This window comes from Mycosarcoma maydis, chromosome 1 (assembly GCF_000328475.2).
Source record: "Mycosarcoma maydis chromosome 1, whole genome shotgun sequence".
Lineage (NCBI taxonomy): Eukaryota > Fungi > Basidiomycota > Ustilaginomycetes > Ustilaginales > Mycosarcoma > Mycosarcoma maydis.
In genome coordinates this window covers 439,377-464,625 of record NC_026478.1, presented here as the reverse complement: position 1 = coordinate 464,625, position 25,249 = coordinate 439,377, and the positions used below count along the sequence as shown (strand labels likewise).

General features: G+C 54.6%; 10 protein-coding genes across 10 annotated transcripts; 3 read left to right on the top strand and 7 right to left on the bottom strand.

Annotated features, from left to right (window-relative positions):
- Positions 1 to 195: 195 nt before the first annotated feature.
- UMAG_00180 (uncharacterized protein) lies at positions 196 to 1,701 on the bottom strand (the record flags this gene model as incomplete). Its single annotated transcript, XM_011387820.1, has 1 exon — positions 196 to 1,701. One exon carries the CDS (start codon positions 1,699 to 1,701, stop codon positions 196 to 198), a length of 1,506 nt encoding a protein of 501 aa, XP_011386122.1.
- An 873-nt stretch (positions 1,702 to 2,574) lies between these two features.
- On the bottom strand, positions 2,575 to 4,008 carry UMAG_00179 (uncharacterized protein; the record flags this gene model as incomplete). The annotated part of the gene is made up of 1 exon (XM_011387819.1): positions 2,575 to 4,008. One exon carries the CDS (start codon positions 4,006 to 4,008, stop codon positions 2,575 to 2,577), a length of 1,434 nt encoding a protein of 477 aa, XP_011386121.1.
- A 579-nt stretch (positions 4,009 to 4,587) lies between these two features.
- Positions 4,588 to 6,522, top strand: UMAG_10047 (uncharacterized protein; the record flags this gene model as incomplete). Its single annotated transcript, XM_011388334.1, has 1 exon — positions 4,588 to 6,522. One exon carries the CDS (start codon positions 4,588 to 4,590, stop codon positions 6,520 to 6,522), a length of 1,935 nt encoding a protein of 644 aa, XP_011386636.1.
- A 274-nt stretch (positions 6,523 to 6,796) lies between these two features.
- Positions 6,797 to 8,086, bottom strand: UMAG_00177 (uncharacterized protein; the record flags this gene model as incomplete). Its single annotated transcript, XM_011387818.1, has 1 exon — positions 6,797 to 8,086. The coding sequence occupies one exon, from the start codon at positions 8,084 to 8,086 to the stop codon at positions 6,797 to 6,799; it is 1,290 nt and encodes a 429-aa protein (XP_011386120.1).
- Positions 8,087 to 8,878: 792 nt separating this feature from the next.
- Positions 8,879 to 10,897, bottom strand: UMAG_00176 (putative phosphatidylinositol-3-phosphatase; the record flags this gene model as incomplete). The annotated part of the gene is made up of 1 exon (XM_011387817.1): positions 8,879 to 10,897. The coding sequence occupies one exon, from the start codon at positions 10,895 to 10,897 to the stop codon at positions 8,879 to 8,881; it is 2,019 nt and encodes a 672-aa protein (XP_011386119.1).
- A 963-nt stretch (positions 10,898 to 11,860) lies between these two features.
- UMAG_00175 (uncharacterized protein) lies at positions 11,861 to 12,766 on the bottom strand (the record flags this gene model as incomplete). Its single annotated transcript, XM_011387816.1, has 1 exon — positions 11,861 to 12,766. The coding sequence occupies one exon, from the start codon at positions 12,764 to 12,766 to the stop codon at positions 11,861 to 11,863; it is 906 nt and encodes a 301-aa protein (XP_011386118.1).
- Positions 12,767 to 14,030: 1,264 nt separating this feature from the next.
- Positions 14,031 to 19,202, top strand: UMAG_00174 (chromatin-remodeling histone chaperone SPT6; the record flags this gene model as incomplete). Its single annotated transcript, XM_011387815.1, has 1 exon — positions 14,031 to 19,202. One exon carries the CDS (start codon positions 14,031 to 14,033, stop codon positions 19,200 to 19,202), a length of 5,172 nt encoding a protein of 1,723 aa, XP_011386117.1.
- Positions 19,203 to 19,733: 531 nt separating this feature from the next.
- On the top strand, positions 19,734 to 20,250 carry UMAG_12091 (uncharacterized protein; the record flags this gene model as incomplete). The annotated part of the gene is made up of 2 exons (XM_011388528.1): positions 19,734 to 20,097; positions 20,165 to 20,250. The coding sequence occupies 2 exons, from the start codon at positions 19,734 to 19,736 to the stop codon at positions 20,248 to 20,250; spliced, it is 450 nt and encodes a 149-aa protein (XP_011386830.1).
- Positions 20,251 to 20,389: 139 nt separating this feature from the next.
- UMAG_10046 (uncharacterized protein) lies at positions 20,390 to 22,318 on the bottom strand (the record flags this gene model as incomplete). The annotated part of the gene is made up of 1 exon (XM_011388333.1): positions 20,390 to 22,318. The coding sequence occupies one exon, from the start codon at positions 22,316 to 22,318 to the stop codon at positions 20,390 to 20,392; it is 1,929 nt and encodes a 642-aa protein (XP_011386635.1).
- Positions 22,319 to 23,006: 688 nt separating this feature from the next.
- Positions 23,007 to 24,950, bottom strand: UMAG_00172 (uncharacterized protein; the record flags this gene model as incomplete). The annotated part of the gene is made up of 1 exon (XM_011387814.1): positions 23,007 to 24,950. One exon carries the CDS (start codon positions 24,948 to 24,950, stop codon positions 23,007 to 23,009), a length of 1,944 nt encoding a protein of 647 aa, XP_011386116.1.
- Positions 24,951 to 25,249: the final 299 nt, after the last annotated feature.

Below are 25,249 nucleotides of genomic sequence, written 5' to 3'. Positions count from 1 at the left end.
CGTCGCAAGGACACGCCTTGCTGATCTGTGTTTCGCTCTGGCTGCTTGGGCCGCTTGTTTGTGTGTCAATAGGTGCTGCAGCCATGGAAAGGGTTGTAGTTTGACTCGAGTAGTTGAAATCTAGACGTGATAGTCGTGGGTGCTACAAATGCCAGTGTTTCCTCAGTCTCGGTGGCTGAGCGCGATACTGATTCTTCAAGTCGACTCGGGGTCATCGTCGCTTCTGTCCGATGCGGCGTCATCTTGAATTTTGAAGAACGCCCTGATCGTGGCATGAATGGCTGCGTTGATGCCCCATCTTCCCACACCTGGCTCAATCTGGTCCTCTTCATCTTCGTCTTTATCCGGTAAGCCAATGATTGCATTTTGGGCTATAGCCACTCGCAAGAGATGCGTAAACTCGGATTCAAATCCTGTCAAGAACGCTCTGCTGGTAGAGTCGAGTTTGCTAGCTGGAACATGCGGCTTGGCGGTAATATGGGGGAAAGCGTGTCCGAAACGGTTCCAACCGATGGTGAAGGAGATGGTTAGGGAGGCGGAAGATTTGTTGGTGAGAGTGAAGGATTCAGCTGCTGATGGGCGGATGAGCGAGATTGCTATGTTCTCATCGATATTGCGAGCCGAAAATTTTCTCGTCGAGGAAGGCTTGGAGGTGGTGGTGGTGGCAGGTGGGTGGTAAGGGGTGAATTCGATGCCGTTTTCTCGCTCCCATGATCGAACGTGATCTCGCGCCAGATCCGTATAGCTCTCCATCAGGGAGGTGAACAGATTCCGACGCAACGAACACAACGGCACCATCGTGCGCAACATCAACAGTATCGCCGGTAGATCGTTTCGCTTGAGCAGCTTGGTGTAGAGTCGATTGGGCGCATCGAGCGTTCGTTTCAACCAGTCCGGCAGATCGAGTTGAAGTTGTTGGATCTGTGGCGAAGAATCGGAAGAATCTTCGACGACGTGAAAGCTGATGCCGATGGCGAAGAGTCGAGCAAAGTTGCCTGACATGCGAATCGTCCTCCTTCGTCCACCCGCATCTTGAGTCTGCGTGGAAGAGGTCTGATCCAACTGATCGATGTCCAAATGCGAGAATTTGGTCAAAGCATCCAGCAAAGGGTTCAATCTTGCTTGTCGATCTTTCAGAAAGCTATGAACGCTGTTGGCGTGTCGAGCGGCTGAAAGTTGATGTGCTACTCCAGTTTCGTTTTGCGATAAGCGTCGATCGATGTCGCTTCCGCTACCGGTGCCTTCGATACCGACCGATTTGCTGGGGACCATTCCGGCATCCATCACCAACCACGCACTGTCCCCTTCTACCGCATGCTCTTGGTCTACAAACAGTCGGCCTAATGCAGCACTGCTCGCAGTCAACAATGCGGTCAGTGCATCATCGTCCATCTGTTTCAGCTTCTCCGCTAGCACCTGTTTCACCCTCCCCACATCGCGGCTCGGATCAATGTATTGCAGCGATAACGATGCTCCCGCCGACGCCGACGTGGATGCTCCCAAGGAGGAGTCGCGACGTCGTTGACGTTCAGCAGCAATCTGCCGTTTCAGATCGTGCACTTCAAGATCGAGCTCTTCCACACGAACCACCAGGGTTGATCGGTCCGTGGCAGACGAGATGGATCGTGCAGAGCCGGGAGTTTCGATGGGTAACGTGCCGCGCCGCCGTGATGGCGTCGCTGTGGGCGTTGATTTTGACATGGTTTGCCGTGGAAGCTCGGGTGCAGCGCAGACCAGATTCCACCAAGTTGAGTGTGCTTACGTATAGCTCGTATCAAGTGAAAAAACCAGTGATGCGACGTATAGCACTTCCGCCAGATGATCGAGGATGACGGCAGTAGAAAGCTGGAAAGAATTGCAGCGACGGGGCGTGTTCGTCGTTCCAAGACCCGTGGATTGAGTCGGGACAGAGATGTGCTGCCGTGATAAGAGGTACAGCAAGGGTGTAGAAGCTGAGCAATGCGAAGCAGGTAAAAGATGACGGTAACAACGAAGGCGACAAAGATGATGATGGTGTGGGTGCACGGTGGTGTCGGGATGATGTTGGACCAGAAAAATATATGGTGTTGCTCAGCTGCAGGTTCGTGCAGGCGCGTCGCGTCTCTCACCCTCGTGCCTCACGCCTTACTTTCACGTTTTTCACGTTTCTAATCTCCATTTGTGGGATCACCAGATCAGACCATCTTCGACAAATTCCCACGTCCATGTCTCCATATCCACGCCTCACGAATTCCTCCCAGGTGTGAGACGCTTATGAGATGCAACTTGGTCTTCCTGCCGATGCAAAGCAAATCTTCATTCAAGGTGCGCACACGTTCTTTGAGAAGACGAGAAGAGGAGTGGCCAGGCGCAGCACGGACATTGAGCTCCCACAAGAGCCTCATCTTTGAAACCCATCCGTTCTCCATGTCGTACACTCCAAATGCTCAGGGAACTATTGCTCGTCGGCGCCGTGCACGGATACGGTTGATGTATGTCCAGCTCGAGTATGAGCTTGTACTTTGCGAAGGCGTAGTGCAACAACGAAGCTGATGCAAGGCCGTGACAAATGCAATTTCAAAGCGAAGCAGAAGCCTAGAACCGAGCTCGTTTGTTGGAATCGCCGCCAGCCGTGTTCCTCTTCCGTTTGGGTAGAGCACCGTTTCCCTCTCTTGCGAACCCGATGCCAGCAGGCATATCCCTCTTCTCCTTTTGCGCGTTCTTCTTCCTTCTTCTCTCCAGCGCCTTTTTGAGCTGCTTCTTCTCCTGCCCACTCGCCCTCTTGCCCTCCTGGTTGCCGCCACCGGACAAGCGATCGTACTTGTCCTTGAGGAGCATCTGCTTGATCTCGCTCTTCTTTGGATAGAACGGCAGCAAACCCTTCTCGACCCTCTCCTTGTTCTGCGATTTGATCTTGCCCTTGACAGCCGACTCTCGCGCTCTTCGCTCGCGCTCTCCAGCCAATCCCTCGGCTCTGCGCAAAGCAGCTTCGACTTTGGCTCGCTCCTCTCGAATCGCTAGCGCCTGCTCAGATTTGGCTTTGGGTCCGGCTTGTGCCGCTTCTAGCTTTTTCAGCTTGGTGAGCGTCTTTTTGAGCGTGCCAAGCTCGTCTTTGAACATTTCAGGAAGGAATGAGTAGGATTTGGCAAACAGATCCTTGTTGACGCTTCCCGAAAGAGATTCGAAACGTGGATCGCGTACCTGGCTTGAAGCGGTCTCAATGACGTTGCGACGACGAGAGACGGGTCGCTTGCTCGATATCTCTGTGGGCGCATTTTTATTAGAACGCTTGGCAAGCTCTTTGCGTTGATTGGCATCTTTGCGCCGCTGTTCACGCTGTTTGCGCGCTTCGGCCCATGCCTCGTCAGCTGCACCCTTGCTGGATGAGCCGACGGTTGAGGTCGATCCTCCCTTGAGCTGTCGTAAACGTTCGCGCACTTCAAGACGCTTTTGCTCGAGTGCTTCTTCGGAGCGGGATGAGTTGCTGCTGCCGTTGCTTTTGCAATCAGGCCGTTTACCTGCTTTTGCCGCTGCAAGACGCTGGCGATCTTGTGCAAATTCATCTTCTTCGAGGTCCGAGATATCTGGTTCAGAGAAGACATCCTGATCATCGTCGCTTGAGAATCCATTCATCTGTTGCTTGGCCTTCATGAGCGCCGAAAATGGGAGCTTGTTCATCTGTTGTCGAAGGTCATCTTGCTCGTCGTCTGAGTCTGCCTCTTCGATGCTGTACGCTCCATGCTCGACATCGTCCTCGTTTTCATCCTCAGACTCATCATCAGTTGCATCTTCAAGGTCCGAATCATCCATGAATTGTGCATACTTTGGTTGCTCCTCCTCCTCCTCCTCTTCTTCTTCTTCTTCTTCTTCTTCTTCTTCATCGGCAGACTCACCCATGTCAGATCCAAGCTCGCTACCGGAATCGAGCTGCAGCGACCTGGTGTCTGATCCGTCAGAATCCTGCTCAAATACCGTTGCAGCCTTGGGCTTTGGCCGCGCAACCGAGCTGTTGTGCGATCCTTTCGCCATATTGAGATCGAGACCGTGATGTGTATGATGGAGTAGAATCAAGGTGTGGTGGAATTCCAGAATTCCAGCAGCAAGCAGCAGTCACGAGTGCATCTTTTGTGATTCGTTACTCAGAACCACGAATATTCACGATTCACGATTGTGGAGTTGCATATATATATCCTTCGTAACTCTTCCGAAAATCGTACATGAAATTTGTGTACTTTGCGCAAAATTTGATTACAAGTTTTGACGCAGTCAAGGGTTCTGCAATCACGAATTCAAACCAAAAAGTTCTCTTTGGCCCACGCCTATTTTTTTTTTCCTTGTTGTCGATAAATTCTTCGAGCCTTGCTAAGCGTGGTGTGGAGCTCAACATCGTTCAAGCTTGTCCTTTCTCCTCCATCATCAGAGGCGTCTTGCTCAGTTTTGCAAGCCACCAGCCACCACAGCAAGCCTTGAGCAGCTACGTCAGTAACCGAGGTTGAGTGCTGTGCGAACACACGCAATTCCACTAGCCATCATCGACGAGCACTCTGAAGCCACACATTTCTGCACACTCTCACATAAGAGCTACGAGCTAGCTGCCGAACTACCATCATGGAGGCTGGACCTTCCAAACCGTCTCGATCCGCGAGTGGCTCTCGACATGGCAAGACAAACGGCGAAAAGAAGGCCTATCACAGCGAGGAGGCGCTCAACAAGCAAGCCAACTCGATTTCTGCCGCTACATCGCTGCCCCGCTCGATCGATCGATCAGCTCCTGCTGCTATCCGTGATGCAAAGCTTCCCAAGTCCGTCACCAGCGTCAGAGACAAGAAGCTGAAAAGCAAACTCACCCACCAGCATCTTTCACGGAAACGTGCTGCCGAATCGGCGCGTCTTGCCAATGAATATCTCAACTCCTCTGCTCCCGGAGAAGGCGCGGGAATGATCGAGACCGAAGGAGAGCTCGAGCGAACGTTCAAGGTAACTCAGGCACAGATCAAGGACAGCGTAGGCATTGATACAGCGACAAAAGGGTTCGAACTCAAACTGGATGGAGGAAAGCAAGGTGTGGGGCTGGGACCCTACAGGTGCGACTATACACGAAATGGCAGGCATCTGGTGATTGGCGGAAGAAAAGGTCACTTGGCGGCGTTCGACTGGCAGACGGGCAAGTTGAGCTGTGAGATTCAGGTCAGAGAGACCGTGAGGGATGTCAAGTGGCTGCATAACAACAGCTTCTTTGCTGCGGCACAGAAAAAGTACGTCTACATCTACGACGACGCGGGCATCGAGATCCACAAGCTCAAGAACCATACCGAAGTGAACCGACTCGAGTTTTTGCCTTACCATTTCTTGCTTGCGTCCGTGGGCGCAACGGGCTACCTGAAATATCAGGACACTTCGACCGGCACGCTCATCAGCCAGCATCGTACCGGACTGGGTAACTGCAACACCATGACACAGAATCCGCTCACTGCTGTCCTGCATCTCGGCCACAGCAACGGCACGGTGACCATGTGGACACCCAACCTTTCGACACCTGCCGTCAAGATATTGGCGCATCGCGGGCCAGTGACAGGTATCTCTATCGATTCGCGCGACGGCGGACGCGACATGGCGACGTGTGGTATGGATGGTACCATCAAAGTGTGGGACACGCGCATGATGGGTAAAGGTCCTCGTCGTGAATGGCAAGCTCGCCGACCTGCTTCGGACCTCCAGTTCTCTCAGCGTGGGCTGCTCGGCGTAGCTTGGGGTCCTCACGTCTCGATCTACGACACTCACGCCACGCTCGGCAAAGCGCCTCCCGGCCCATACATCACCCAAGGTTTCCCACGTTCCGAACCGCTCCAAGTCAAGTTCTGCCCGTTTCAAGACGTTCTCGGCGTAGGCCACGCTGGCGGATTCACAAGCCTACTCGTTCCCGGTGCCGGTGAGCCCAACTTCGACTCGTCCGAACTGGATCCCTTCGAAACACGCAATGCACGTCGCGAACGCGAAGTGCACCAGTTGCTCGACAAGATTTCGCCCGACCTTATTTCGATCGACCAGACGATTCTTGGATCGGTGCATGTCGCAGAGACCAACGTGTCTGCGGCCGAGCAGGATCGTATTTTGGCCGAGATCGCCAAACGCAACCCGAGCGCTGTGGCGACAAGTGCAGATGGAAGAGCCTACTCGCAGCTTTCACGAATCGAGCGTATGCAGCTGAATAACACGGATGCCTCGCTTTTCGCAAGTGTCGACGATGAGGACGAGGAAGGCGGAGCAACAACCGGATCATTGGCTGCGAAAATCTCGGCTCATGTGGGTCCGGCTAAACCGGTCAAGGAAAAGAACCGAATGCGAGGCAAGAATAAAGCGCTCAGTAGGTACCTTAGAAAGAAGAGGGAAAACGTCGTCGATCCGAACCGTATTGCGGTCAAGGCGAGGATGGAAAAGATGCGCAAGGAGGAGCAACAGGCTAGGAAGAGGAAAGCGGCCGCAGGCATCGCTCAGGACGACCACAGCTTTTCTGCTCTTGACATGTTCAACAAGCGGTCCTGAGCGCCGATATGATTCACGATTCGTTGGTGGAATTTCACCCAATCTCAGCCATTCACGATTCTGCGCTTGGCTACACGCCGATCGATGTTTTTGTCCCGATTCGTGTCATTGTTTGGGCAGCTGAGATCAAGAGGTTTCACTCGCGGAGTCTCAGTCGGTTGAGTTTGGTAGGTTGAACTGGTATGCTTGAGAACCAGTCGTTGGTCATGCCGAATCTGTGGGACGCGAACCAATGCCAAGTGTCTGGATGGCTGTGCTGACGTTTTGTACGTTGCTACTGGAGCTCGAACTGACCGTGCTCGTTGAGCTTGATTTGAACGGTTCGGTTCTCGTCCAAGCTTGTTCTTCCAGCCTGCAAGATGGCGGTTGTAAGCACAGTGTCCTTGATGGTGGGCAGTACGGAATCGAAATGTGCGACGTTGGTTTCGCCTCGGTTGATGCGCGTGCAGGCGGTGACAAAGTGTTCCAGCGAGAGGTAGCCGTAGCCTGTTTGACCGGCGAAGAAGCCTTCTGCGTCGGGGGTGTAACGCATGTAGAAGGGGTTGTAGTCTGTGCATGCGCCGCCGGTGAGTTGTTGGGCGCTGTCTTCTTGGGTGAACTGGTAGCCGCGACGCGCTTGGTTGATGCGTGTCTCGCCGTGCGCACCGACAAAGTGGAAGTGCTGTTCCGAGTGCACACCTGCACCCTGCGGTGCGGTCCAACTGGCGGTGAATATCGCAGTTGCTCGTTTCGCCGGTTCAACCTTAGCGTCAGCGGTGAGAATGGCAAAATCGACGAGCAGAGTGATGGTATCCTCGGTACCCTCAACACACGCTTTGCTTGTGGCTATACCCTTGGAGGCGGACGCGGTCACCTGGACCGGCACCGCACGCCCGTGAACGATCCACAGACAGATATCGATATGGTGCGAGTTGAGGTAATACGAAATGTCGCTGTCCCTGCCTGCCCAAGCCTTGAACGTCTCCAATTGGTTCTTGGGCTGACTCATGTACGAGTAGAAATAGTTGAAGTCGCCCAAACTGTCGCGTGCACGCTGGCGCGCATCCGCATACGCCGGATCGAACCGCTTATGATGTTCGACCATACAAAGCACGCCATGCTTGGCCGCTTGTTCGACGAGCATCTGATGATGTGCAAGCGTCTGCGTTGCCGGTTTAGTGACGAGCACGTGGATTTTGCGTTGGATCGCATACATGGCAATCTCAAAGTGCGTCGAGTCGGGCGTAAAGATGGTGATTGCATCTCCGGGTTTCAGCGAATCAATCGCCGTCTTGTATGCATCACCGTCTCGAACTCCTGCTGCAGGATACGACGTGAACTCGGTCGACATATCTCGATACTTGGCCTCGATGTTGTTCTTAAAGTGACTCCGAATGCCCTGGAATTTGTCACCGTTGGTACCCACCATTTTGATCTCGGGCGCAATCAGCCCGCGACGACGAAGGTCAAACATCACCAGTCCGACCACGCCTAGCTTCTTGTCCGACGGTGATTGCGAGTTGCCCACGAAACCGGTCGTATACTCGCCCGTGCCGACCGCGAGAATCGCTGGTAGTCCCGACATTGTATCTTGAACCAATCTTACTGGATGGATGATCAGAAGCACGCCCAAACTTGAGATTCAACCGACAAGAGAGTTACTATATACCAACGTGCAACGTGCAACCCAGAACGAAGAACGAAGAACGAAGAACGCAGACCCCAGAGCTGCACACGAGCGCCAAGCGCATGCACCGACCACGCTCTCGTGTCTTGTCTCGGTGAAATCCAACCAGGTTCGGCTCCCGTCGGTGACAAACTCGGCAACCCACACCGCAACGCCGAGTATTCGAGTATTCCCAAGTCACGGTCCGATCTCGCCGATTCACGATTCACATTTCGTGTTCCGCATCCTTCACGCTTCGTGATATTCACGATTGTAAATTCTTCCACCGCGCGCCCACTCACACACAACCCCACGTCCATCTCGACAGTCAGTAAGTGTGAGTGTCTGGCAAAATCCCAAACCGGGAATCTGCCACTCTCTGACTCTGTGACTGTGACTGCCGCTTGCCGTGTTTTCCACACTTGTCTCCTCGAACCCGGTGCGGTTTTCCTTGCTTGTCACCCAGCATGCGTTCTGCATACCACGCCAACATTCGCAGAACCATGACTCTTTCGACGAAACCACACGCGGTCTTCAGTGCACGAGGCAGCACATGAAATTTGGGCCGACGTCGGACACGGTACAATCGTGAATGAAGAACAATTAGTGACTGTCTTGCAAAGGCTGCAAGCAGGGACACGGATCTACGGAATTCCAACATGCATCGACTAGCGACGATCAAGACGACAAAGACGGACCTCGAATATCAGCTCACGACGACACCGAGTAAGCCTCGCCTCTCCTTCCAGCATTGCTAGCTACAACGTTGACACCGCCGTTGTGCGACTTGCGCGCCTTCAACGGATTGATGACACCAGTACGACCCTTGGTACCAGACCTGAAACCGGGTCCATCATAGAAGATTGTCTCGTCGGGTCGGTTAAGCGTTGGCCACGCAACATAATCCAGGCCCCTCGAGACCATGAACTGTGCACTGCCAATAGCCACCACCAACCAGAGGGTAAAGAAGTAGACGTGAGACAATGCAGACTGCTGGAGCGCATCTCCCGCGTTTGCACCTCCCACCGAGCCGATAGTCTGTGCCGCCGTGTGACGCGGGAGTACCAAGCTGGCCAACACCATGCTGATCGCAAACAGGAACACCCAAGGCATGGAACGCACCAGCAATGCACGTTGGTCAGGAGTCGGCAACCCTTTCGACGGCTCCCAAGCGCCCGTGAAGAGGTCGTAGGCATCCTGTCGCGCACCATCAAAGTAGTTGTTCTTGATGTAGCGCGTGACCGAATTGATACCGTCTTGCAATGCCCCCTCCTTGGAACGCTTGCCCGTACGCGTAAAGTCGGTCTTGAGCGCACCAGTGCCGCTGTACGCCTTCGAGATGACATCGGCGTGGTCAGCCCAAACGTTGCGGTAGACATGCATAAACTCGTTCTTGGTCTCGACCTGATCGCCGCCCGAGAGAATGCCAATGGATCGCAGCTGCTCGTTGAGGATCCAACGCGCCAAGGTACCCTGCACTACGTTGGTTCGGTCGAGACAGTCCATGCAGTTGGTACGCACCACAGAGCGCTGCTGACTCACTACCTTGCCATCCTCAACCGCAAAGTAGTCGTTGCTCTTGAGGCCCTTGGTCTGCAACCTCTCGATGAGGTCCATGACACGTTCGAACTTCATGCCCTTGCACTCGTGGTGGAAGTCGTAGTACGTGTAGTGTACCTTTGGGTTGTGCAGCTTTTCCACGGCACGCTCGTACGCCTCCTTGACCGGCTTCTCATAACCCTTTTGGTTAACGAGGTTGACGAGATAGTTGTCTCCGTATCGTGCCACTTGGTCGTCGAAATGACGACGAGTCGCCTCGGCAGTCTCGGGTTTCTCCATGATCTGCAGATCGGGCTTGTAGCGCAGATTGTTGACTTCGGCCCAGAACACGGGGACACTGCCTCGCGTCTGGATGTAGCTTTGTCGGATGCTGCCATTGGCCTTGGTCATCGTGGGTCCATTCTTGGGGTTAGTGATGACAAACTGTTCGGTCTCGTTGAAGTTGGACACGTTGCCATCCACGTCGATGCCTCGAGAAAAGTAGCGTGTGCCTACGCGGTGGCGCGAGCGACGAGCAATGAGGCCGAGAACGAAAGCGTGGTTGTTGATCTTGACCTCCTTGACCTCAAGGAAGCCAAAAATGCATGGCAAGATGAAGCGCGAAAGATCATGGCTGCCAGACTGAGTGGTGTGAACAAACTTTTGCATCAGGAATCGGTTCCAGAAGAAGCGATCGTCGGCACGCTGCCAGAGCGGAGCCGAAGGATTGGAAAGGCCAGCTTGGCGTTGCATGCTGCTGGTGAGATCGTAGCCGTAGCTAAAATAGAATGGAGCGCTGTAGAGGTGCGCCTTGAGTAGGCCGAGGAGTGTCTTTTCGACGGGATGTTTGAGCAATGAAGGATTCGCCTCCTTGTCGAGCGGAAACGTACGGAACTCGGTAGCCATATAGATGTCGGCACCAGCAATCTCGGCGACCTTTTTCTTGCTGATGACCACGACAAGAAACTCGGAGCTATGAAGCTTGATGATGCCTACAATAGCTTGCACCGACATGGTCTTATCGCCACCGGGTGCAGATCCATGCTCTGCCAAACGGAGGGTGCTATCGTTTCGGTCGATCACAAGCACCTCGGCTCTGGCCTTGCTAGTTGGTTCAAAAACGTAAGCCTGAGGCGAGATGCGCAATTGGTAACCATCCCACACAGCGGGCAAGCTGCTCGTCGACGACATGATGGGCCAGTGGATTTTGGAAGGAAAAGACAAGGAGACCGAAGGGGACCTGCTATCTTTCTACTGGTGAGCGTTGAATGCAGACAATCGACAGCGGAGTCGAGTCGAGCCGAGGCGAGGAGATGGTGGTAGATAAAAGGTAGGAGCTTGGACGGGCCAACGTTGTTGTGAAAGCAAGCTACCACGTTTTGGACCAGCTCAGTTGAATTGTGATTCGTGAATCACGAATGTGGGGACGAGTTGCACCGATTCGTCAGTTGCACGCACAGCCTACTCTATGGTCGAAAGATTCACGATTCTTGATTCGAACCTGGCGTCATATTCATCACGAATCAACTCACGATTCACGATTCTTCGGCTTGAGCACGGTGCACGTCCACGTCCACGCCCTCACTCACCACTCACGACTCAGAAGCCGCAGAATGCGCGTATTCGTGATTTTTGGCTGTGTGAAACCCGGAAGCGCTGGGCAAACAAACAATCACCGATGCAGGAATTTCCGGTTTGTCTGAGACCCGATTGAAATCACAATCACGAATATCACGAATGTGAATGTTCCATTTGTGATTCACGATTTGCTCTCAAGTCACACCACACTGACGACTGAGCTGTGTTGAACTTGATCTTCTTGCAAAGCAGCACACTTAGCAAGCAGATTCGGCTTGTTGGCATGTTCTCAGTGCTCAGGCCGAGTGCAGCCTCGATTTTGACAATCACGAATCTCGCCAGAGTAGAACTCAGCTCATTCTCTGTTAAGCTCATTCTCTGGAAGAGGGACGCTTCTTGCTATCAGTGTGGTCCGCTCTTAACCCAAAGTGGTGATGCGAACAAAATAGTTTGGATATCGCAGCCTGGCTACATGTACAAGTGAAGATCAACAATAATATGCTAAATGGATCAGTCGACCTTTTGTTTTTGAAGGGGGAGAGGATGCATCTTGCAGTGGCAACGCCGACGTTTTGTTTAGGTGAGGAGGGTGAGACGCGACGAAACCTCGGCCTGGGCTCGTACGACGTTGGCGAGGTAGGAAACCATGAGCACATCCTGGAGGTGGGCGTTGAAGAGCGTCTCGAGCTTGTTGTCGTCCAAACCTGCAGGTACGACGCTGATTGTGTCGTTGAGGAAGCGACCAACGGCCTTGTCACCCTCCTTTTCTCCCGAGATAACGGCACGTACGTAGGTGAGAACACGGTCAAGCTGTGACTGCACCTGCTTAAGGCTGACGGCGAGCGCATCGAGGTCAGTCAAGGGCGACGAGATGTTTTGCGAGGCAAGCAGCGAAAGCGAAGAGTGTTCTGGTGTCGAGTGAAGCAGATTGGTCGGAAGAGGAAGGAAGACGCAGTTCTCAGCCTTGGGGGTTGCACCCAACGGTGACGAGATGTACGACTTGATACCGAGACCGGAAGGCTTGGAACCGTCAATGGTAGTGTCCATGGTAAGGTGCACAGCTTGGTGAGGCGCCGTCTCTCGCGAGTAAAAGTCTTGGATGAGAGCGCTGTAGGTATTTAGTTCTGGCGAAGTAGCATACCAACCGACGATGACCTCATCCGGTCGTACCTTCTGGCAGAGCTCGTACATGCTGCGGTGATACTCCATGTCAACCTGCACCTGACCCTCTTCCGCGTCTTCCAAGTGAGGCACGGCGAAGCAGTTCTTAATCTCGATTTCGGATTCGGTGCGTGTGCCGAGCAAAGTGCCAATGACGCGGTGCTGACCATCGTTGCGACGGAGGTAGTGGTCGAGAATGGAGAAGAGGGCGACAGGGTGAACGTGGACGCCAGTGACAGAGCGAGAGTGCATCACACCCGATCCCGTCGAGGCTGGGAAGTCGAGGTGAAGAGCCGAAGATGATGATCCGGCGAGCGACATGGTGGGCAACGCAGGAGGTGCTGCAACGGCGTATACGAATGGACTAGAGAGGGAATCAACTCAAGAATTCGACGAGTCAGTGTGCCAACGTCAAGTATAATACTCGTCGTACTTGATACCGGTTGCTGTCGTCCAAAGCGAGTGTACAGATCGAAGAGGATCAGCCGCGCGAGCCAAGTCGAGATCGAGAGCGTTGCTGACGTGCAGATGTCGACGAAAGTGGTGAGAGGGTGAGATGGTGATGTCGAACCGAACGTACTTGCCCTTGTTTCAAGGATAAGCCATCCGACGCCCACGAAGAAAGCTGCACTGTGCGGACAAGTTTGTTCTCGACCCTCTTTTGCCTTTGGCCAAGCAGAAACCAGAAAGAAGAAAGCAGCAAGCAGCAAGCAGCACCTAGCACCTAGCACCTGGCGCGAGCTGAAAAAATCCTCTCGTTTCTTCCTGATTGGCTTGTATTGCAAGTCTTTTATTTTCGATTGAGCGCGTTTGTTGCCGGTTCAATCGTGAATTGATTGGATTCACTCTGTTGAATTCTTCTAGTCTGTATTTGAAGCCATTCACGATTCACGATTGTTAATGACAATACGCACGACTACTCACGACTGTGTTGCAATTTGTAAGCCCCGTCTATTAACAATAATCATAAATAATATTAAATATAATAGAGCGCCCAGCAAAGTCAGGGAGAGCTCAGCTCTCTACCAGACTCGTGACTGCGATTTGCTTTCTGCGCGTCGAGCCAGTCTTGAGTCGTGGAGTCGTGAGTGCGGACTCGGGGGCAAGTGAGTGAGTAAATCACGAATCGTCAATAATCTGCTCAAGATGTTAGAAGAGCTTCGGTTGGCTGATCTGATCGACTTTGTGTTGACCAAGCGCAGCTGCCAATCGTGAATCACGAATACGTGAATATATCCATCTCCATCTTCCTCTCTTTCACATCTTCCTTCATTCTTCTTACCTCTGAATCCCCCCGTCATCTATCCCGCCTTTCCCCTTCCATTCAACAACGTGCTTAGCTACTGTCAGTCTGGAGACGCCCTTTTGATGCCTTCGCTTTTTCTTTAGTCTGTCATCCGGCGCTAGAACGCAGAAGAAAAAAGACTTGCTACAGTCAAAAGCGTGTCATCGCTGCATCGCACAACGGCGAGCAACGAGGCTCCTGCTTCTAAAAGCTTCAACCGCAGCCGGTGCCGCTTAATTTCAAGCTCACCCCAGCCAATCGTCCAACTTCGATCCTGACTTCACCTCATATCCCCGCGCCATGGCCGACGAGGAGAGGGTCCCCGCCCCCTACTTTCAAGATGATGAAGAGGGAGGGGCGTCCGACGAGGGCGAAGGTGTCGATCTCATCAAGTCACATGGCAACCTTGTTGGCTCCGGAGGTGAGGATAGTAGCGACGAAGAAGAGGACGACGATCCGGAAGAAGCTCGACGCGTTGCAGAAGGCTTTATCGCCGAGGACGACGAGGAAGAGGAAGAAGACAGCGAAGCACGCAGAGATCGTAGAAGGCGCAGAAAGAAAAAGAGAAAGCAGAACGAACAAGACTTTGAGGTCGACGAGGACGATCTCGAGCTGCTCGCCGAAAACACCGGTCAACCTCGTCGCAAGGAGGCTGGCCGTCTCAAGCGTTTCCGACGAGGTTCCGCTTCTCCACCCGCAGATGACGAAGCCGCTGCTAGGCAAAGGACGCTTGACCAGATCTTTGAGGATGACGACGAAGACGAGGACGACATTCGCTCAGGTCGCCGCGGCGTCAACTACGACGATGATGACGAAGACCTGCCATCGGTCGGTCAAGCACTTCGAGCCGGCGTAGCCCGCAAGCAACGCGAAGTCGTTGGAGCATATGAAGATGACGGTCTCGACGATTTCATCGAAGAGGATGAGGATGACGAAGAGATGCAGGGCCTCGACGAGGAGGAACGCGAAGCGAGACGCCAGCAGAGGCGCGAGGAGAAGCGCAAGGCCCGCCTGTCCGGGTCTGCAGCTGACCCTGCCAAGGCCGGCATCGATCATGAAGCCTGGGACGAAATCCACGAGATCTTTGGTAATGGCGAAGATTACTTCTGGGCGCTCGAAGACGAGGAAGAAGACGCTTTTGACGAGGAAAAAAAGAACAAAATGGAGTACAAGGACATTTTTGAGCCAGCCCAGATCGCAGAACGCATGTTGACCGAAGACGATGAGCGCATCAAGCGCATTGATATCCCCGAACGTCTCCAACTCGCTTGCCCAGGCGAAGAGGGTCTCAAGCTGCTCGAACGAAAGCTCACCGACACAGAGCTCTTCGAAGCAGCCAAATGGGCCTCGACTCGTATCTCACAAAGGACTGCCGCCGAATTCCTCGACGAAGCCGGCCTCTTCCATCGTCAACGCTCGGAATTCATCAACGCCGTTCAGCTCATGCTCTCTTACATGCTAAACGACCTGCTCGAAGTTCCGTTTCTCTTTCAGCACCGATTCGATGAGCTCGAACACCTCACCTTTGACGAAGTCGAACGACAGTACCGCAGCATTGACCTCCTCACCCGCCGAGAGCTCTACACGCTCAGTGGCCTCGGTCTCAAGTTCAAAACCTTGCTCGTCCGCAAAGACCAGCTGCGCGCCACCTTCAACAAGATTCACGTCGACGTTAAAACCGAGCCCATTCAAGACGACGAGCTTGACGGTGGTTTGGACGCCATGCCAGCAGATGAATCCCGAGCGGCTCGTGTCGAATCCTCGCAACGTCAGAGGGCCATCTTCGAGGACATGCTTGCACAGGCCGCCAGTCTCGAGGAGATCTCCGATATCACCGAGTATCTCACCCTCCGTTACGGCCAGCAGATGCGCGATGCCCAGGCTCTTACAAGCAACGGCACAGATCAAGCCGCTTCGGATCTGCAAGGTCTCACTCTGACCAGCGACCCCCTGGTCAGCGCCACGCCTGCCTTTAAGAAGCCAAGTCTCGTCGGTCAGTACGAGCGCAACAAGAAGACCGTCCTTGCAGAGCTCGCAAAGAAGTTTGGCATCACCTCCGACGAGCTCGCCTCAAACGTCACGAGTCATACTCGCCAATACTCGCCCCGCGACCCCGAGGAGTCGCCGTTCAAGTTTGCCGAGCAGTTCACAGGCTCTGCATGGGGAGCACATTCGCCAGAGATTGCGCTCGCCAAGGCAAAGATGATGCTCAGCCAGGAGATTGGCAAGGATCCCATCCTGAAGCGAGAGATGCGTCAACTCTTCAAGGATGCTGCCGAGATCAACATTGAGCCCACCGAACGTGGCATGACGGTTATCGACGACCAGCATCCCTACGCTAACTTCAAGTTCATCGCCAACAAGCCGGCTCGGCTTGTACCTCAAAACCCTTCTCAATACTTGCAGATGCTTCAAGCCGAGGACGAGCTTCTGATCAAGCTCGACATTGATCTCAAAGACGTGGTTTTGACTCGTTTCGAGGCTCGACTCTACAACAACTACGCCAGCGAAGGCGTCGGTGAGCTCAGCAACGCGTGGAACGAGCAAAGGCGCGATGTGATCCGAGAGGCGCTCAAGACCCACCTCGTTCCCAACGGACGAATCTGGCTCAAGGAGTTTCTTCGTGAAGAATCGCGAGAGACTTTGCTGCGACACGTCGATGTTCTCATGACCAAGCGTGTTCAAGAGGGGCCGTTCATGTCCAAGAGCATGATGGCACGCAACCGCGACCCCAAAATCGAAGAAGAAGACCGCATCCCACGTGTGCTGGCCGTCTCACATGGCGGTGGCGATCCACGAAAGGACGTCGTTCAGGCCGTCTATCTGGACGAGCGTGGCCGCTTCCGTGAGCATGCCACGTTCGATGACCTTCGCCCTCTCAGCGCGCGCCAGATGCAGGAGCGAGAGCTCGAGCTGGAACGTACGCGAGGCAAGGCCGAGTTTGTGGATCACCGCGCTGACTTTGTCAAGCTGCTCAAGCAACGGAGGCCCGACATTGTTGTCGTCAGTGGCTGGAGTGTGCGCACCGCCGAACTCAAAAGGCATGTACAGGAGCTTGCCGACACGGCTCACCAGGAAATATGCGACGCGGACCGCCTGCATTCCGACCTCGAACGTGACCAGGCGGTGATCGACGTTGTCACCTGCCATGACGACGTAGCGCGTATCTATCAGCACAGCAGCCGTGCTGCTGAGGAGTTCCCCGAACTTAGTGAACTCGGCCGCTACTGTCTTGCGCTCGCACGATATGCACAGTCACCTGTTAACGAATTTGCAGCGCTTGGCAGCGATTTGACCGCCGTCATCCTCGACCCGAACCAGCGTCTGCTGCCGCAGGATCGCCTGCGTCTACACTTTGAGCGTTGCATCGGTGCGGTTGTCAACGAGAATGGCGTCGAGATCAATCAGGCCATGACTAGCACCTACTTGCAGACGATGCTGCCGTTCGTGGCCGGTCTTGGTCCTAGAAAGGCGCATGCACTTGTCAACGCCATCAGCACCAAGCTGGAAGGTACGCTCATCAACCGAACCTTGCTCATCTCGCGCAACATCCTGACCTTCCAGGTATTCCAGAACTGCGCATCCTTCCTGCGTATCGAGCAAGATATGCTGCTCGAGGCGGACGAAGACGACGTGCCAGACGTGCTCGACAGCACACGCATCCATCCCGAGGACTACGATTTCCCACGCAAGATGGCTGCCGATGCTCTCAACAAGCACGAGGAGGATCTCGAAGGCGAACATCCAAGTTTACCTTGCAAGGAGCTCATGGAGGACGCCGATCCGGCCGACAAGCTAAACACGCTCGATCTGGACAACTACGCTACGATGCTGTTCGAGCGCAAGGGCGAACGCAAGCGCGCGACGCTACACTCTTGTCGAACGGAGCTGATCAAGCCATACGACGACTTGCGCGAAAAGCAGAGCGAGCCGTCTCTGGAAGAGATGCTGACCATGTTCACGGGCGAGACTTCCAAGACGCTTGCGGAAGGATTTGTCGTATCGGTTGAGGTGACGCGGGTACAAGAAGGTAACCGTATGCAGGAGGGGCACATCAAGTGTCGCCTCGACTCTGGCATCGAGGGTACCATCGAAGCCGAACATGCGGTGGAACACTACACGCCTGGATCGGTGCGTCTGCGTGATCTGGTGCGACCTCAGCAGACTCTGGACGCGCTCGTACGCAAGATCGATTACAAGATGTGTACGGTGCAGCTGAGCATTAGCCCTTGGGAGTTGCAGCATCGTGCCACGCACCAGGGCAAGACGCCGATCGACATTAAGTTTTACGATAGGAGAAAGGCAGATCAGTGGAACGAACATGCAGCAGCCAAGGCTAAGTTGCGAATCCAGGCTCGTCGACAGAACCGTGTGATTGACCATCCGAACTACCACAACTTTAACTACAAGGCAGCTGTCACGTTTCTTCGTAGCCAGCCTCGAGGCACGGTTGTCGTGCGACCTAGCAGCAAGGGCGATGACCACCTCGCGGTGACTTGGAAAGTGGACGACGATGTGTACCAGAACATCGACGTTACCGAGCTCGACAAGGAGAGCGAATACTCGCTTGGACGCGTGTTGCGTATCGAAGGTATGGGCTCGTACTCGGATCTGGACGAGCTCATCGTTAACCACGTCAAGCCGATGGTGCATATGGTGGAGATGATGATGAATCACGAAAAGTACAAGGGCGCCGACGAGGAAGACTTGCACCGTTTCTTGACCAACTGGTCGCTGGCCAATCCGTCGAGATCGGTCTACGCATTTGGTTTGAACAAGGACCGACCTGGCTACTTTAACTTGTCGTTCAAGGCGAATCGTGACGCGGCGATCCAGACATGGCCTGTCAAGGTGCTGCCTAACGCGTTCAAGCTGGGGCCTGCCGACCAGCTTGCCGATGTTGCGGCGCTCTGCAACGCGTTCAAGACGCAGTACACCACACAAGCGAGTATGGCACGTGGTGCAAAGACGCCATACGGAGGCGGACGAACGCCTGCGCCAGGTATGGGTGGCGCAACGCCTCTGGGCGGACGCACACCGTATGGCGGTGTCAGGAACGGTATGGCTGGTAGCGCGACGCCTGGCCAGGGTGTTGCAGGCGGTTACACTACACCGATGATCAACGTAGCTTCTGCAACACCGAATCCGTACGGCGGAGCGTATGGTCGCAACGGCGCTGCGGGAGGATACGGAGCACCTGCAGCTGGCGGACCTCCTGGTCGTCCACCATCAATGCCTGGGGCTCCTCCCATGATGCCACCGGGCATGGCCAGTGGCGGCGGTGCACCTTCGTACGCTCCACCTTTCGCGGGTGCGGGCGAACCTGGCCCGCCACCTGCACGCCCACCCGTACCCCACGGTATGCACCCAGACCGTTTCGCACAGGCTGAATATGGTGGCGCCAGTCAGCAGTCGTACGGCGAAAACAGTGGTGGCGCGGGCGGATATGGAGGAGGATACCGAGGTTATTAGATCGACGATCCATTCCAACAATTCATGTGCCTGCTACTCACGGCCTTGTGCGTTGTCTGCATCCGACTGAACGTAGCAATTGCGTTTCGGCTGCACGCGGTGAATCGTGAATACATTGATCTTCGAGGAGACACACATGAGTCGTGAGTGTTTGCGCGGCGTCCGTGTGAGGATGAATCACGAATGAGAAACTCACGACTTGGAGTATAACAACACAATTACGAGTGATTGGAGAATCGAGATCGAGAATCGAGAATTTTCGTTGTGAGAAGCGAGGTTACGGTGTTGCAAGTCTGTGAGTTGGCACAAGGATCTCCCGATTTGGGATTGAGATGACGAGTTGGGACAGAATTTCACAGTCGTGAGTGACAAGAGTCACGAGTGTGCGCACGTTTGCGCGCGCACGCATTGAGACCACCATCTCATTGTGGTTGCTTGGGGTATTTGGCAATTGTGAAGAGAACCAAGTTGGGTCGGATGTTGGCGATTGTCGATGGCAATACCGAGGGTGGTTGTGCGAGTACTGGGACGATGAACGATAGCGGGTATTTGGACGATAGCCGGACGCGGAGGGGTAACAACGCACTTGCGCCGACGTCGTTGATCTCGACGCTAGCCCAGCGCCAACTTAGTGCGCAACAGACGTGCATATCCCACGACACATACGACCAAGCGTGTCACTGGGACGCGTACCACGCTGCGCCTCAGTCGCACCAATCCCAACGTACACACTACTCTGATGCGGTCTCCGACTCGGACGGCTCGACGAGCTCGTCGTATCAGCGCGCGCTTGAACAGGAATGGCAAGACCAGCTCGATCAGTTGAAGCTGATCCTGCAAATCATCGTGTTTCCCTTTGTCGGCAAGTTCTTCGGTCGAAAGTTCGGCTACTTCCGTAAGTCGACCGCTGTATGTGCCGTGTGCCTTCTGCCCACTGACAAGCAAGCGTTGCGCTCCTGCAGTGTTCAACCGATACAAGCTTTTCGGCTCGCCGTTTGGCGTCAAATTCTGGTCCGCCACCGCCGCCGCTGTCTTGCCAACCAAGTAGAGCTCAGCCAACCAATGTTGCACATGCAACAGTTCAACTCTTTCACACAGCCTAAGCGAGTCGAGAGAATGTGTAGGATTGCATCAACGAGTGTGAAGAAAGGCTACAACAGATTGCATGTCCGACGCAAGAAGCGCTGTCACCTTGTCAAGAAGCTCGGAAGCTTGCTTGCGCGCCTAACGACCAACACGAAACTCAGCACGACAGCGAGAACGCAGCCTACACTGGTAACAACAAACACCTGACGATAACACTCGTCTCCGTCCATACACAGATGTCTGCTGGACGGATGATCCTCTGGCGTCCCTGGTCGCTCGCTCGGCTTGAAAGCATTCACTACCGCGCTTAGCAAGCGCTTGTCCTGCGGAACGTGACTATCGTAGATCAGCCCAAAGAGCAAGTTGAACACGTTGCCCGCAACCACGGGCGACAGACTAACAAACCCGTAATTCTGACTAAAGTGCTTCATGCCAAACCACTCGAAGATGAGCGTTGGACAGACACCAAACAGTGTGCCGTACGCCAAGCCAGTCAGAGCCGAGACGCCAAACAGATGATCCACTGTTGTAACCGCACCGGGAAGCGCAGCGAGCAGCTGACTCGCCAGTGCCAACGTGGTCACCACGATTAGCAGCCAAACGCGATTCGAAGCGCTGCCCGTCTTGTTGACCAGTAGGTCGGACAGCAATCCGATAAAGATGCGCCCGCCAAAGTTGCACACTGAAATCGTCGACACTTGCTTGGCCTGCAACTGTTGCACGCTCGATTTGGCGCTCAGTTTGAACGCTTCGAATTGCAATGGCGATTGCAATTGCGATGCTGTCGTCCTTGTCGAGTTCGACGCAAGCGTTCGTCGGATAACATCGGCATTGTCAGCCGCGACCAGCACCGGATCGTTGCGATGATCAAAGTCCCAAAGTGTCTTTGTGATCGTTCCGACATTGTTGATCAGCAACAGCCCGGCACCGGAGACGAGCGTCATGACAAAAAAGATGAGGAAGAAGTCGACCTGTTGGAACAGACGTCGGCCGGAAATGTCGATGTGCGAAGGATCGATTTCGGCTCGAGACGAACCACGTTTCGACTCGTCTCGTCCAGTGAGAAGGCCTTGCGATTCAGGGTCCATGTCCTGTGCTGCTTCTGAAGCCATGGCCGAGGTTCCGTCTTGGTAAGCAGCGCCAGCGTTGCGAGACGTCCCTGCGACGCCGAGTCGAGCGTTGGAATACGTTGGCTCCTGCTCATCAGCTTCATCGTCCGTTACGTCGGCAGACAACGCTTCTGGACTCTGCCAGATGGTGGCGCGTGCACCAATGTCGGAAGATGTTCTGCGTCGCAAGTATTGTGTTGAGCCGGCACGTTCGGCGCTCCTCACGCCATCTCGCGCTCGCTCGCCATCACCGACTTCGATAGGCGGGATGATTTTGATCAGACCTAACCCGATCAACATGCTCGTCATGCTACCGAATGCCAAGAGCAACAGATAGTCGCCTGTATTTCCCGGAAAGAGCAAATGCGAGAGCGACGAGTAGAAAAACGCGCTCAAACCAAAGCCGGACAAGACCAACGCTGTGGCAGTGCCCCTTCTGCTACCACCCCACGACTTGGCCTGAGCGTTCATGGCGGCTGTAAAGCCACCGCTGTTGCCGATGCCGGTGAGCAGATTAAGGCCAAACAGGACGCCGGTGGAATGCGAGGACCAGTCACCGGTGTACGACATGGACAGGCCGGCGTATCCGATAGGCACGAGTACGGCTGCGACGATCAACGCGGTCTGCGGTCCACGCTTGTCGATGAACCTACCCCACAGTGGCGAGGAAAGGTAGACGCCTGCATTTCCTGCGATACCTATCAGGTTGATTTGCGTCGATGTGAGGTGCAGCGATTCCTGGAGCTGAGGCGCGAACGAAGAAAAGGCGTAGTTGGAACCAGCCGAGAGCGCAACGCATATCGAGCCGACGAGAGAGATGATCTTGCGCCGTAAGAGACGTTTGTGTTCTTCGGGTGCGAGGTTCCGTAGTGCTCCGCTGTGAGCGTGCGAGCAAGTTGATGGCACTGTTGTGAGAGCCATTGTTGGCAGTACCAGTGCTAGTGCTCTTTGTCAAGTCGATGAGAGAGTGTGTGCGTGTGCGCTGTGCACTGTGCGACTCTCGCCTGCAAGTTACCAAGAGCACCGAGTGACGATATATGTTGGCTGTCGGATCGAGGTTGTGCAGCCGTGTGGAAGCTCAAGCTTTCGACTTGCGGCCGAAGCTACGTGACAAAGCAAGCAGTGTATGGATAGGGTAGCACAAAGAGGTGTGGTTGATTGAATATATATAGATAGGCGTTGACCCGCTCACGACAGCTAACACGAGTCAAATTTGGACCCGCTGGTTGGTTGCTGGAAAAGCAGACGCGAGAGCAGACACCGGATTACGCAGCACACACACGCTTTCATTTTTCTTTACATGCTACTCACGACTGTCGTCGCATGGAACGTGCAACACACAAAGGTGCACGTCATGTCTCATATAACACAGCCCAAGAAAAATCATCAAAAAATATCAAAAAAAACGGGTGCTAAACAAGTCACGAGTCGTGAGTGTCGCTAACTCAGACTCTGCGACTTTTGGCCCACACCTAACACGGTAACAGAATCTTGAATCGTAAATCGCGAATACCATTCAGTGATTTACAGCAGCAGCTTGCTTGGCCGTAAATCACGAATGTAGAATACGCACACATGTTGACGTGAGCGCTCTGTCTTTGATGCTGCGTCATGGATGAACGAGAAAAATGCGGATCTCCTGGTACGCTTCATCCTGCTTGACTTTGAAGCTGGCTCGACCAGCAAGCGCCAGTGTATGGTAGAATGCCTGCGCAGCAACAGCTGGTGTGCTGCTGGCTACGGGAGCGAGGTCGCTGAAAAACAAGAAATCCGGATCTTGTAACTGCTCTCGAATCGAACGTGCGTACTCGAGAAAATTGCGCGTCTCCTCCTGCATGTCTTGTTGCAAGAATTGGTAGGGTGGAGTAGGCGAACGCTCCGCCTCGCCCACTGCTGCAGTGGTGGCGGCGGCGGGGAGGCCAAGTCTGAATGGCTCGACAGACGGTGTTCTCGCAACGGACAGTGGGGGCAGGTCGAACACGTCGAGTGCCGCCACGGTGGATGGCGAAGCGGGTGGAAAGAGCGGTGATTCGTGCGGTGGCAATCGACGCAATCCTGTGGGTGTTTCCACTGAAACGTCGCGCAGTCGAAGCGGTGTTGTTGCGCGTTCCACGGTGGGTGGCTGATCATAGGAAATCGATGGCATCATGGACGACCTTCTACGGTGCTCCATAAAAACGTTCCAGGGAAGAGACTCTCGAGCGCCGCGAAGTGCAGCTGGTAAGTCCGGCATGGCTACCGCTGCTCGTGCCACGCCTACGTCAGCCACCTCGTCCAAATCCAGCGCGATCGGTGTCGGCGGAGGAGGTGTCGGCGGTAGCTCGTCGACAGGTGCAAGTGCAGCCTCGGTTCGCATCTGAACGAACCACGCTCGACGTGAGACAAGGTGCTGTCCCACCGTCATCTGCCACATTCCCGCCAACGCCGGATGGAGTGCCATATCTTGCGGTGGGCTCAACAACAAGTGGCGTGCTGTGACATGCGCTGCGCTGCGTCTCGCTCTGTCTTGTGCTGCAGCACGCTCGGTAGCCATACGCTGTGCATAGTCGCTTCGAGCCAAGCGCAATTGCGTGTCGCTGAGCATGGTGGTGCCATCTTCAGACGGAAACGGTGCGATTCGGCGTTGGCGAGCTGCAAGTCGCAGAGATGCTTCGACCTCGGCTGCGTCCTCTTGGTCTCGCGATCGACGAGCGGGGGTGACGGTGGGAATGCCTTCGATGAGAGCACCCGCTTCCATGCGCGCCGCTTCTTGCGTCAGTCTTTGTTCGAGTTCTTGCCATTGTGACGTGATCGTATCGTCGCCGACAGATCGACGTTGAATGCCTTCGGGTGCGGCTGGCACCAAGACATCCGGTCGATCTTGAACGAACTCGGCACCTTCCAAGCCCAAATCCAGCCGCTCTGCCTCGTCCTCATCAAACCCACCTTCTGCCGACATGGCACCGAAATCCTCGACTTCTCCGAACGCTCTCGGCAGACCCAACTCCTGCTCGTCAAAGCGTGTCTCTGGTAGCGTGATTCTCTCCTCCTGCTCGACAAACGAGGCGGGCGTCGGCGTTCTAAATCCATCCTCCACGCTCTGCTCCTGCAAGCCGCCTCTCTGTGGTGGTTCAACACTCCATCTGTACAACATGCCCGTAGCGACCGCGTCGAAATCCAGCGTGAAGAAGGCCAAATCCAGCGGCATCGTAATCGCATCTCTGCTCGCTACCATCTTGCGCATATCGAGCTGCTTGGATTCCTCGGTCCGCACAATCGTAGTCGACAGCATTGTCCGTCTCACTTCGCTGTGTGCACTCGTTACATCGTGGTATAGCAGATCGGTTCGATGAAAGTAAAGTTTGACCAGCCCGAACATGAGCTGACTCGAAAGCCGAAGCGATAGCGGCTCCGTAGGCCGACGCACGTACTCGCACGCTCCGCCAATGTCGACGTTCAGAATCTCCTTGCGGCTGAGCCGTCGGACGATACTTCGATCGCCGAGCGTCGCCGCTAGCCAGACGATGCCCAGACCCGTCTTGCGTCGAGACAAAATGTCGTGATTGTAAAACATGGCGGTGCAGAGCCTCTTCTGGCGCAGCGGAACGGGACGAGTGAGATAAAGAGCGCTTGGTATTCTGAGATCAAGAGCATGTTAAATACAGAGAGCGAGAGACCAGATGCTTGCGAATGCGAATGCGAATGTAAAAGTGAATGCGAGTGAGCTACAGACGGATTCCAGCGAGACAAGCTCGGTGGAAAGGCAAGGGTATGGTGGCGTGCCCGCCTTGAGCTCCAGTAGAGCTCCAAGACGAGTCGCCATGAGTAGAAAGTGCAGCCGCAGAGGAAAATGACGCGCGGATCAGACAGAGC